Source organism: Peromyscus eremicus, chromosome 14, assembly GCF_949786415.1.
Source record: "Peromyscus eremicus chromosome 14, PerEre_H2_v1, whole genome shotgun sequence".
NCBI lineage: Eukaryota > Metazoa > Chordata > Mammalia > Rodentia > Cricetidae > Peromyscus > Peromyscus eremicus.
In genome coordinates this window covers 49,660,091-49,672,297 of record NC_081430.1, presented here as the reverse complement: position 1 = coordinate 49,672,297, position 12,207 = coordinate 49,660,091, and the positions used below count along the sequence as shown (strand labels likewise).

Below are 12,207 nucleotides of genomic sequence, written 5' to 3'. Positions count from 1 at the left end.
CTAGAGTTTTCCTGCCTGGCCCACAGTCAGGACAAATCTCTCTCACCTGCCAGTCCTACAGCCGCTCAGACCCGACCAAGTAAACACAGAGACTTATATTGCTTACAAACTGTATGGCCATGGCAGGCTTCTTGCTAACTGTTCTTATAGCTTGAATTAATCCATTTCCATAAATCTATACCTTGCCATGTGGCTCATGGCTTACTGGCATCTTCACATGCGGCTTGTCATGGTGGCAGCTGGTAGTGTCTCCCTCACCCAGCTTCCTGTTCTCTCAATTCTCCTCTCTGTTAGTCCTGCCTATACTTCCTGCCTGGCCACTGGCCAATCAGTGATTTATTTATTGACCAATCAGCAACACATTTGACATACAGACCATCCCACAGCACTTCCCCTTTTCTTTTCTTAAAAAGGAAGGTTTTAACCTTTACACATCTCCAAAGTCAGCTTGGTATATTTGGGAATTTGGGCGTAGCTTCTCTTACTACTTCCTGCTGGAGGGGGCGCTGTATCTTATGGGGACACAAAGAATATTTTAGGATTATGGAGTAGTCCATGAGGGTGTATCGTCTGAGCCAGTTGCCTTGAAATGGTTCTGGATGTTGGATCATCTGGGCCATGGTGTCGTCGGAGACCTTTCAGGTGGTCTTGGCTGGTCAAACCTGATGTATCTTAATCTGGAACAAATCCATAGCCTCTGGCTTTCTGTGAAAACAAAAGCAGAGCCTCCTTTCCAAAGCAACATATCCTTACATCCAAATTTTGAAGTCAAGGTACCTTTAAAATATACATTTTGGCATAACTCAACAGCTTTTGTAATCAAATGTTTTTCTTCAGTTATGAATATCAAAGAGAACATAATCCAGATTCTCTGTGTGGTAGCCATCTTTACGTGGCTTATTTTTTTATATTAGCTTGAGCCTATTGCTTTAAACTGCAGCCTTCTAAGCCTGAAATGGCGCTGGTGCTATGGCTGCTGGCTCCGCCCACTTCAGCTTCCCAACATGGCGGTGGTATGTTTTCCGCCAGCTCTGGGAGCCATCAACTCTCAGAAATAGTGGGTCTATGCTTCTATCAAAGCAGCGTGTAGCCCAGAAACCTCTTTTTTTTTTTTTTTTTTTTGTTTTGTATTAGCAAAGGCTAAATCCACCACACAGCTTAATGTGCCACTTGCAGAGGCCTCATTCCCGCCATACTGCAGGTCGAGCATGCACGCCAGGAACCCACAAGTAGCTCAAACCGGCAGCTGCCGCTCATTTGAGAGAGACAATTAGGAAGCTGTTTTTAGCTCCATTTTAGAATCTTTTTTCTCAGGTTTTAGGTGGAAACTCTTGCCAACACGTTGGGCGCCATTTGTAGCTAGAGTTTTCCTGCCTTGCCCACAGTCAGGACAAATTTCTATCACCTGCCAGTCCTACAGCCGCTCAGACCCGACCAAGTAAACACAGAGACTTATATTGCTTACAAACTGTATGGCCGTGGCAGGCTTCTTGCTAACTGTTCTTATAGCTTGAATTAATCCATTTCTATAAATCTATACCTTGCCATGTGGCTCATGGCTTACCGGCGTCTTCACATGCGGCTTGTCATGGTGGCAGCTGGCAGTGTCTCCCTCACCCAGCTTCCTGTTCTCTCAATTCTCCTCTCTGTTAGTCCTGCCTATACTTCCTGCCTGGCCACTGGCCAATCAGTGATTTATTTATTGACCAATCAGCAACACATTTGACATACAGACCATCCCACAGCAGGGAGGTGTGAAAAACAGTGGCCTGAAGATGCTTTAGAGCGGTTGGAAGTGGGGTAGGCAGACCCAGCAGGCTCACAGAGGCCCACAGAGGCTAAAACTTGTGTTCAGTTTTCATTCAAGCATTACTGAAGGGCCACTGAAGAGTGTGCAGGGGACAGATGTAGTCTGACTTAGTTTGACAAAGGGCAGTCTGTTAGGAGGCCATCGCCGAGGTCCCAGTGAGAGAAGGAGATACCTGACCCAGTGGCCAGCACTGAGGTGTCAACATTGTTGATTTTAGGTCATTGTTCCCTAACATCCTTCTACTTGCAAAAACTGTCAGTTCCAATTCCAAACTAAATCCTAAGTCCAGAAGCCTCTTTACATGTGCCTCCTGCTGTGAACTCTGCTCAGTAAGGGGACTGGAGGAAGGATGAGAGGAGAGACAGGTAAGCCAGCAGGAGTCTTCAGCAGGCATTCTTTGGCAACAGATGCCTACGGTTCTGTTAGGTTATGTTATTCCTAGGGTTTGAAACTATCTGCTCCACATTAGAAATATTTGTGTTTAAATATTTGTATTTTTCCTACTGGAAGATAAAAAGCTTGAGGTCATGGTGTTACTTAATATTGAATTTCTGAAGTGTCCAGTGAGTTCTGAGCTCTTGTTGATTGGATAAAAAGATTCAATTATGGTCCATACATACTGGGCTGAGTGTAATAGTGTGAAGGACCCTTGAGAACCATCAGTCTAATATAATTTTCATTTTTAAATATTCTTAAAAGTTTTTAAATGAGTATGGGTATTTTGCCTGAATGTGTGTCTGTCCATCATATGTCTCCCTGGTGCCTGAAGAAGCCAGAAGACAGCATCAGATCACCCTGGGAGTGAAGTTACAGACAGTTGTGAGCTGCTATGTCTGGGAGTGGAGTACAGATAGTTGTGAGCTGCCATGAGGGTGTTGGGAATCGAACCTGGGTTCTCTAGAAGAGCAACCAGTGCTCTTAACTGCTGAGGCATCTCTCCAGCCTCCACTTTAAATATTCTTAATGAGTGTCCTTGATTGGGAAGCAAGGACTAAATGGCCATCAGCACATGTCTAAATATATGACACATGTGAAGTACACTGGAGAATGTCCCAGTGTTCTGATGATCAGAGGCCCAATGAAATCCTTTAGTAGCCAGAATATCTGATGCCAGGGAAGGCTACTGTCTAGGAGACAGATCTATCTCATCTACATTCTAGAGAGCCCTCAGATGAGAACTAGGAGTGGAGATGTTCCCCAGTTGCTCCACTGGGTGGTAAGAATGACATGGCTTTGTTTCCAGGGTTTTAAAGTGAGGGAGTAGGCACAGCTAATGCCTGAAAAGGATTCCCTGAGCACTCACACAATTTCTCTCCTACCAGCCGCTGTATGTGTCCTGCTGAGAATACTGGCTGCAGAGACCAGCCCTTTACCATCTTGTTTCGGGACATGGATGTAGTGTCAGGACGCTCTGTTCCTGCTGACATCTTCCAGATGCAAGCAACAACCCGTTATCCCGGCGCCTATTATATTTTCCAGATCAAATCTGGCAATGAGGGTCGAGAGTTCTACATGCGGGTAAGAGGGAGTGTGAGCCATGCCTGCCATCTTTAACAATGGCCACCATCTTTAACAATGTCTGCCATCTTTAGCAAAGGCCACTCTCTTTTTGTTTGTGGTGTGTGTGTGTGTGTGTGTGTGTGTGTGTGTGTGTGTGTGTGTGCATATCAAGGCCAGAGGTCAATGGTGTCTTCATTCTATTACTCTCTACCTTCTTCCTCTGTCACTTGCTGCCTAGTGGTTTCTGTCTTTAATAACAGCCTTGTGTGGTATAGTCTACAATCATGTTTCAGGGTAAGAATATAGACCAGAGGGGCAAGTGTGGAAAGCAGAAAAGCGATAGGAGTTCAGGGTTCAAGGTGTCTCTTCTATCACTTTCTGCATGGTCTTGTGAAAGGTGCTTTTCCTTCATGTGTCTCAGGAGCCTCCTCTGTGAAATGAGAAGTTAGGCCATGACACTGTATTAGTGTAAAACTATGGAAGAGACTCCACACCTTTGCTTACACATTCATTTACTAACTTGACAAGTATATTATATACATACTATCATGTTTAGAAGCTGAGAATACAGCATTTAAAAAACACCACCACCAACAAAAACCACCCCAGCTAGGCATGATGGTGCATACCTTTAATCTCAGCACTCAAGAGACAGAAGCTGAGTTCGAGGACAGCCTTGTCTACAGAGCAAGTTCCAGGACAACCAGGACTGTTATACAGAGAAACTGTCTTAAAAAAACAAAACCAACCAGCCAAACAAACAAACAAACAAACAAAGATAACACCCCAAACCCTCACTCTCGTAGTACTTACATGCTAGCTAAAAAGTAGAAGAAAGAAGAGGAGGAAGAGGAGGAGGAGGAAGAGAAGAAGAAGAAGAAGAAGAAGAAGAAGAAGAAGAAGAAGAAGAAGAAGAAGAGGAGAAAGAAGAGAAAGAAGAGGAAGAAGAAGAAGAGGAAGAAGAAGAAGGAGAAAAGAATAGTTTTCAGATATGGACTCTACTGGTTTTGCCTACACAGTAGACACTGGTACTTCTAAACTAATTAAAACAAAATAAGAATCCCTTTCCTGGCATTCAACACATGTTTAAGCACCTATAGCTGTGACATGGAATAGTTCAGATATAGAACACTAGAAAGTTTGATTGACTTAATCACACCAGTGGAAAGTATTATAGTACACGTCCTAAAATGTGCTTACATTTTAAAGTAAATTATATACTCTCAATACCATGTTGTGTATATATGTTTAGTACCATGATGTGTACATACCTTTGGTACCATGCCATGTATATTACTGAGCTTCTCATCTCTTCAGTCCCTGGAGTGACATACCTCCTTACGGACCACTGGACTAGAACCATCTTTGTCATATTGTATCATGTATGTAGGCACTTGTCCAGGGGGAAGATTCTAGAGCTTCATCTGTAGATGACCTGTTTCAATGGTGAACCAGAGAAATGTGTGCCTAAGATCCCAGTTCTGGGAGGTGGAGACAGGAGGATCCCTGGGACTTCCAGGCCAGCTAGCCTAGCTGAATTGGCGAACTTCTAGCCCAGTGAGAGACCCTATCTCAAAAAAGAAGTAGAACGAGGCTTGGTGGCAAATATCTTTAATCCCAGAACTCACCATAGTAGAGACAGAGACAGGTGAATCTCTGTGAGTTCAGGCTAGCCTGGTCTGTATAGCAAGTTCCAGGCCAGCCAGAGTTATAGTGAGACCTTGTCTCAAAAAAAAAAAAAAAGCAACTGAAAAAGAGAAAGACATTTGATGTTGACCCCTGATTTTTACATGCATGTACACACATATGCACAACACCTACATGTACATGAATCCATACACACATACAAACATACACACACACACACACACACACACACACACACAGAGCAACCAGAAGGGCCCAAGATATTCCGTTCTGTGGCTGTTGTAGCAATTGACCACAAACCTGGTGGCTTAAGACAACAGAAATCTATTTCTTCACAGTATCTGAAATTATTTGTCTGCATCCACACCAAAGCATTGTAGGGCTGTCCAATGTCTAGAGGAGAAGCATTTCCTGTGTCTTCCAGCTTCTGGTAGCTGCCACATGTCCTGTGTTCCAGTTAGGGTTTCTATTGCTGAGATGAAACACCATGACCAAAGTGAGTTGGGGAGGAAAGGGTTTATTCAGCTTACACTTCCGCATCATAGTCCATCACTGAAGGAAGTCATGGCAGGAACTCAAAATAGGGTAGGAGCCTAAAGGCAGGAGCTGATGCAGAGGCCACAAAGGGGTGCTGCTTACTGGCTTGCGCCTAATGGTTCACTCATCCTGCTTTCTTATAGAACTCAGGACCACCAGCCCAGGGATGGCACCACCCACCCATTATGGGGTTTGGTCCTTCCCCATAAATCACCAATTAAGAAAATACTCTACAAACTTGCCTATAGCCCAATATTATGGAGGCGTCTTTTCAACTGAGGCTCCTTCCTCTCAAGTGATGCTTGCTTGTGTCATGTTGACACATCCTGACTATAGCCACATCACTCCAGTATCACTTACGCATTTCCTTCTTGCCTCCTCTTCTGCATATGGTGGAGTGCCCTCTGCCATGTTCATACGGAGACTCTTGTGATTTGACTTAGGAACACCCATTTCCCTGGGTTCAGACCTTAATCTCATCCTCATCCCCCCTTTATTTATTTATTTTTTTTAATAATATTTACACTTTGTCAGGATTGGGACCTAGCTGTCTTTAGTGTCACAATTTGGCCCACTGAACCCAGGAGCCTGTATGTGACCCTGTAGAGTCACCATAGGGAGTTATACTCAGAAGGATGGGCCAATGGACATCTTACCCCCTTGACCCGAGACCTATGCAAGGGCCTGTGACAGAGCTGTATCTCTGTACTTCATGCCCTTCCCCAACCCCTTGACAGAATCTTTCAGTCCTTGCCTCTGGGGCTATCAATCTCAGGACTATTCTCACTAACATTATCCACTGTCAGTGATATCCTCAGGTCATGTGTGACTACCTGACTTGTGGAACTGGTTTAGAGCTGGCTTAGACCAAAGCAGAAGGATCAAAGGCTTGGAAAGAAGCTGGCATGAGAAGTGAGGGGACCTTCCGAAAGATGAAAAAGATGGTGTGCATGTGCGTGTGCGTGTGTGTGTGCGCGCGCATGTGTGCGTGCGCGTGTGTGTGTGTGTGCGTGTGTGCGTGTGTGCGTGTGTGTGTGTGTGTGTGTGTGTGTGTGTGTGTGTCGTTCTTGAGCTCATAAGCACTGGTGTCTGTCAGAAACTTGCCCTTACCAAGTCTTGGTGGGCTGACTGTCCTCTCAATGACTGCCCAGCCACCAGTGGCCTTCATCTGGAGACACAGCCATCCCAGTTACGGAGTAAAGAGATGGCTCTCCCCTTTAGGGATTTAAGACTCCATCATTGATTCTTCCTGCCTGAGTTTCCCTTCAGCCCTAAGCAGAACAGGAGGCCATCTTGTCTAGGCAACAGTTCAGTCCACTAAACACCACCCAGTCAAATCCCCCAGGCCCCACAGTCACTCTGGTGGTCAGCCTGAGAGGCACCCAGGGATGTGGGAAAAGACTTTTGTCCTGTTGATGGAGTGGACAGGAGGGAGACTCTATTTCTTAGAACTTCCTCTGGGCTCAGACTGTCACAGCAGCTAAGGAACACAGGACACTGAGCTCAAAGTGGCATGTAGCTTGTGTCTCTCTGAGAAAGCTAAGGAAGACCTGAAAGCTTTATAATTTTTATTCAGAAGAGACATAGAAGGGACAAAGGGACATAGGCCTGTCGTAAAAATGACCAAAGAAACTAAAGGATGGAGGAGATAGCCAAAGTCCCCAAGACTGCACCCGGGACCAGAACAGAGGACCCTCCCCAGGGGCCACTCACTGACGTTTATTGTGGGCCGGGCTGAGTACTGTGCCTCGGTGGTTTCCATTTCTCCCAGCCCTGTGATCTTGGGCATGTTGTCAGTCTCAACTCCCTGATCTCTAGAAAAGATCCTAACGTTGACTTTTGGTTAGCTGAAGCCATTCACTTAGCACAGCATCTGGAGCACGGAAGGACTTTTTGTCAAATGTGCAGGGCTGAAGGGTGTGAAACTGTCAAGCACTGTGCCCATTCTCTTCCATGTTGCCTCAAACCTGTGCACTCCTAGGTGACATCTCAGCCTGCTTCTGTAAGACTCGAGGGACATTCCCTGACTACTATCCTACTGTCCCTTTCTCTTTCACCAAAGTCCCTGATGACTTACATGGAAGCCACAACCTCCAGGCTCTTTCAATGTCAGGTTTCTGCCCGCCCCTGGTGTTAGGGTCTCAAAAGAGCATCGTGTAGCAATAGAAAGCATTCAATCAGTGTATAATTATTGTATAGACACTGCTGTTGCCACTGCCACGACCTCCTAGGCCTTGAAAAAGTTGGGAATGCTACCCAGGGGGTTGGAGCATCATGTGGCCATTCAGGTTCTCCTATACTGAGGTTCATTGGTTTTTATTAGAAGCACTTGGGAGCAGCACAGTCTCAGCCAATCACACATGCACATCCACATCCACATGCAAACATATATATACTTGCTCACAGGTACATGCAAACACACATTACACATTTTACAAGTTACATACATAGGTATGCATACATATGCATCTGCACAGGCATAGCCCTTCCACAAACCCTGGGAGCAGTCTGTCTAGAGTGGAGCCCTGCACAGAAGCCTGGATTGGCTTTTATCAGGGGCCTTGGAGGCACAGTTAGAGCTAGAAAAAAGAGAAGGATCATAGAGTTTAGACTGTGACAAATTACGTTTAGTCCATGGTGAGAGGGATCAGGTGGGCTGTGTGAAGCTCATTTTCCTTTGGGCCAATTCTGCCAGCTTTCCTAAGTCATCCACCTGCATCCTTCCTGTACCATCATGCAGATTTGAGCTGGGCACTGAATTCAGACACCAACAGGATATGGCTTCTGCCCAAGCACACACTCTGAGGTAGACATTGGGGTCCAACTAACAAAGCCAAATACATGCCATGCAATGGTAAGAAATGGAGAGACAAAGAACCAAGTGATTGAAAACAAGCCTTTTAGAGTCAGATCTTCTAGCATTATACTAGTCTTATGACCTTATGGTTCATAACGGTCATAACCCTTAACCTGTTTACAGAGATAAATAAGAAATGGGCTAAAGTTATAGCTGAATGCCTAGCCTCATGATCATCATTTTGGGGTATGTGAAATCTTAGGGATCAAACCCACAGCCTCATACATATTAGGCAAGTGTTCCATCTCTGAGATATGTCCCCAGCCTTATCACTGTTGTTTTGAATCAGTAGTTACCAAAACTACTAATGACCAGTATTCTTAGGGCAGGTATTTCAGTAAAGCCTGAAAAGATGAATTTGGCTGTCTTCAGTCCTGGCTGGCACTTGAGTACTCTCAGGTGCTGTGGGCAAACCTTTATCAGGTTTCAAAGGCCCTGGCCCTACCAGAATCTGAACTCAATGACTTCCAAGGTTGCTTCTAGATGAGAGGGTCTAGTACTACCTAAGACATTTAAGACATTGCTCAAAAGAGTAGCCTAGCAGCTTCTCTTTGCTCCACTCCCCCATTCAGACATGCATCTCTGCAAATTGCTCTCCTCACAGCCACCTACAGGTTAAGGTCCTTAACACCCTTAGCCTTTGTTTAAGCAAATGGACAAAATGAATGAATATGTCGATACTGTGGCCATTTCCCTGCATGGCTGGCCCTGCTGAAGTCCTGGCCCTGGGCGCTGGTGGTTTGAAAGGGCCGAGAAGGAAGTCTGAGAGATCCTCTGCACACAGAGGTACCAATTAGGTGGGTGCTGACTCGAATACAGAGAGACAGTGCCAGGAGGAAATTGCATGGCTGTAATTGCTGATAATCTGATGGACAAGGCAGGTCTAATGCTTAGCCCATACCTGTCTGCCAGCCTCACCTCTGTCGTACCAGTGGCCATTCTTAGAGGAGGTGCCAAACTTTATGGGGAGCCTTCCCTTTATGGAGGCAAAGTAAATGCCTGGTATGACTTTATCCGGGCCAAGTTCCTTGATTTCGTGGAGGCTGTTCCTTTTATTTTTCTGGGTACTGTAGCTTCTGGGAAGTTATTTTCCAGCCTATCCATATTCTCTCCTGTGCTATTTCCTCTGCAGACATCCTGTATCTGTGTGTTTCACTGGCCCTGGGAACTTCTATTTAGGGCATCACTAGGGAGAACACTCAAAGCCCATAGTCTCTTCTGATAATTGTTGAATAATGAAAAGAGGGGCTGAAGTTTGCACCCAGGCAGAAAATCCAAATGAAAGTCCCTAGCTCTACCCCTGGATGACCCCAAGTGATTATTTAACCCAGTAGGCCCCAGTTTGCTTGTTTACAGAATGGAATAATGAGACATATCTTTAGGATAGTCTTTATGTAAGGGCAGCTGTCTCCCAATCCCCAGGATCCGGTGCTTTTATATCAGCACCTTTCAATTGTTCATGTGTCCACCAATCACCTGGGACCCTGTTAAGCTACAGATTCTGGCTCAATAGAGCTTGGGTGGAGCCCAGGAGTCCACATTTCTGACTGTATCTGTAGACACTGATGCTGCTAATCCAAGGCCCTTGAGGGTTTTATGAGAACTGAATAAGTAGACATATATAAAAGAGAACAGGAGCATGTCCCCACTTGGTACCCAATTGATGCTAGCACCCTCTCTTGGGTGCCACTTTGGAAGTCCTAGGAAGGTTCTGTGCTAGAGAAAAGTTCACATGACTTCAATAGGATCTCATTGATAGAGTCACAGAAGGGTGACTTTGGAGGAGACTATGGAGTGCCCAGAGGTTTGCTTTTAACAGATTTCACTTTTCCTAAAAATGTTCTTATCTTAGTTTTTCTTTTTAATTGTTGGGATAAGACATCATAACCAAGACAACTTATTAAAAAAGCATTTAATTTGGGGCTCACAGTTGCAGACAGAGTGCATGATGATCATAGTGGTGAGCATGACAGCAGGCAGGCAAGCACGATGCTGGAGCAGTAGCTGAGAACTCACATCTTGATCCACAAATATGAGGAAGAGAGAGCTAACTGGGAACGGAGTAGCTTTTGAACTCTCCAAGCCCACACCCAGCAACACACCTCCTCCTACGAGGCCACACCTGCTAATCCTTCCCAGACAGTTCCACCAAATGAGGACCAAGCATTCAAATATATGAGCTTATGGGGACTAGTCTCATTTAAACTTCCACAATAACTAGAAAATCCTGAAATGGCTCTTGGAATTATTTATCATCATCATCAGTGTTGTTTTAGTAGCTCAGGTGATTTTTGATGTCATTTGTTTAGAAATTACTAATGTTATTGCTATGCAAGTAGTTGTTAGACTGTTTCGCTTAGGGAACACTGACAAGGAAAGTGTCTGTACATACTCAGTAAAGGTACAGGATTTTTTTCCCTGAATATTTTAAATCTGTATTTGGTTGAATCTCAGGATGTAGAACCCATCTGAATGGGCAAAGCTGGGAAAGAGCTCAGCACCACTGAGGAGCATGGATAACACCATGGTCATGGTGACACTGAAGTAGGCTAGACTGAGCATCCTGGCTCAGGCTGCTGTCCCCTAGCCATCCCTTTTGTTAACACCATATCTTTTCTAACTAGTGCCCCCACTCCCGTTCTGTCCACAGCAAACAGGGCCTATCAGTGCTACCCTGGTGATGACACGCCCCATCAAAGGACCTCGGGACATCCAGCTGGACTTGGAGATGATCACTGTCAACACTGTCATCAACTTCAGAGGCAGCTCCGTGATCCGACTGCGGATATATGTGTCACAGTACCCGTTCTGAGCCTTGGGCTAAGGCCTCTGACACTGCCTTTCACTAGCACCAAAGGATAGGAGGAGGAAACCAGCAAGAATGAGAGCAAGACGGACATTGCACCTTTCCTGCTGAACATCTCCCTGGGGCATCAGCCCAGTGTCCTGACCCCTACCTGTACTATTGCCGACTGTCACTCTGAAGGACACCCTGCCCCCAGTTCCCATGATGCAGTTATCCAAAAGTATTCTCCTTGGCCCCCCGAGGTGAGGTTGCCAGTGACTCTTCAAGGCCTTCCATTTATTTCCATCTTCTTTCAAAGACGACAGATTAGGTTTGCTGGGGTTTGAGTCTGTGTTCAAAGACTGATCAGCCTGCTCTCGCCTCTTCTGCTCCTTCCTCCAGCTCTTACTGCAGTGCTGCTTTGCAAAAGCCCCCATGGGCTCATGGGAAAGGCTGGATATAGCTAGTTTGCTTCTTGCGTGTGCACAGAAGGCTATGTGGAAACACACTACAGCAGGATCTAAGGTTTTTAAAGAGTCTATTTTAAAACCACATCTGGTATGTTCAGCATAAAAGAAGTTTTTAATTGTTCTTAAAATTTGTAAGACTGTTTAACCTTTTCTTGTGCATTTTGAGTTTTTAAAGTGGTAGAGTTCCTTCAAAAAGGCCTCAGACACATGTTATGATCTGTCTTCCCTACCCCAGCCTTCCCTCCATCTTAGCCCGGTTTTTATGACGACCCCTTATTCATGCTTTCTTAAGAATTTTTACCCAACTGGGTTGGAAGACAGAGGTATCCAGACTGATTAAATATTTGAAGAAATCTTGCGTTTGGTTAATTTTGACATCATGGATAATTTAGTGCTTGGGGTTGGTTTTAATTCTGTGCAGTGGTTTGGAAAGGTCTCCACAACTGGGCCAAAGGTTGGGTAAAAGGTGGGGGACTGTGAAATGGGGGTAGTGGAAGAGCGAAGGTCAGCATCAACCCCAAGTTTTCTTATGGTTGCTCTTTCTTGTGGTCTGTTGTGGGTACTCTTCAAGGGTGGAGCAGAGGGCAGAGGGCAAAGGGCA

General features: G+C 45.3%; 1 protein-coding gene across 1 annotated transcript in view; it reads left to right on the top strand.

Moving 5' to 3' along the window:
- Window positions 1-11,959, top strand: part of Fbln5 (fibulin 5) — a 75,481-nt gene extending 63,522 nt beyond the window's left edge. The window contains exons 10-11 of the mRNA XM_059279015.1: window positions 3,133-3,328; window positions 11,002-11,959. Of these exons, the coding sequence (XP_059134998.1) occupies window positions 3,133-3,328; window positions 11,002-11,163 (358 nt within the window). The 3' untranslated portion in view covers window positions 11,164-11,959. The remainder of the gene's footprint in view (window positions 1-3,132; window positions 3,329-11,001) is intronic.
- The last annotated feature ends 248 nt before the right edge of the window (window positions 11,960-12,207 follow it).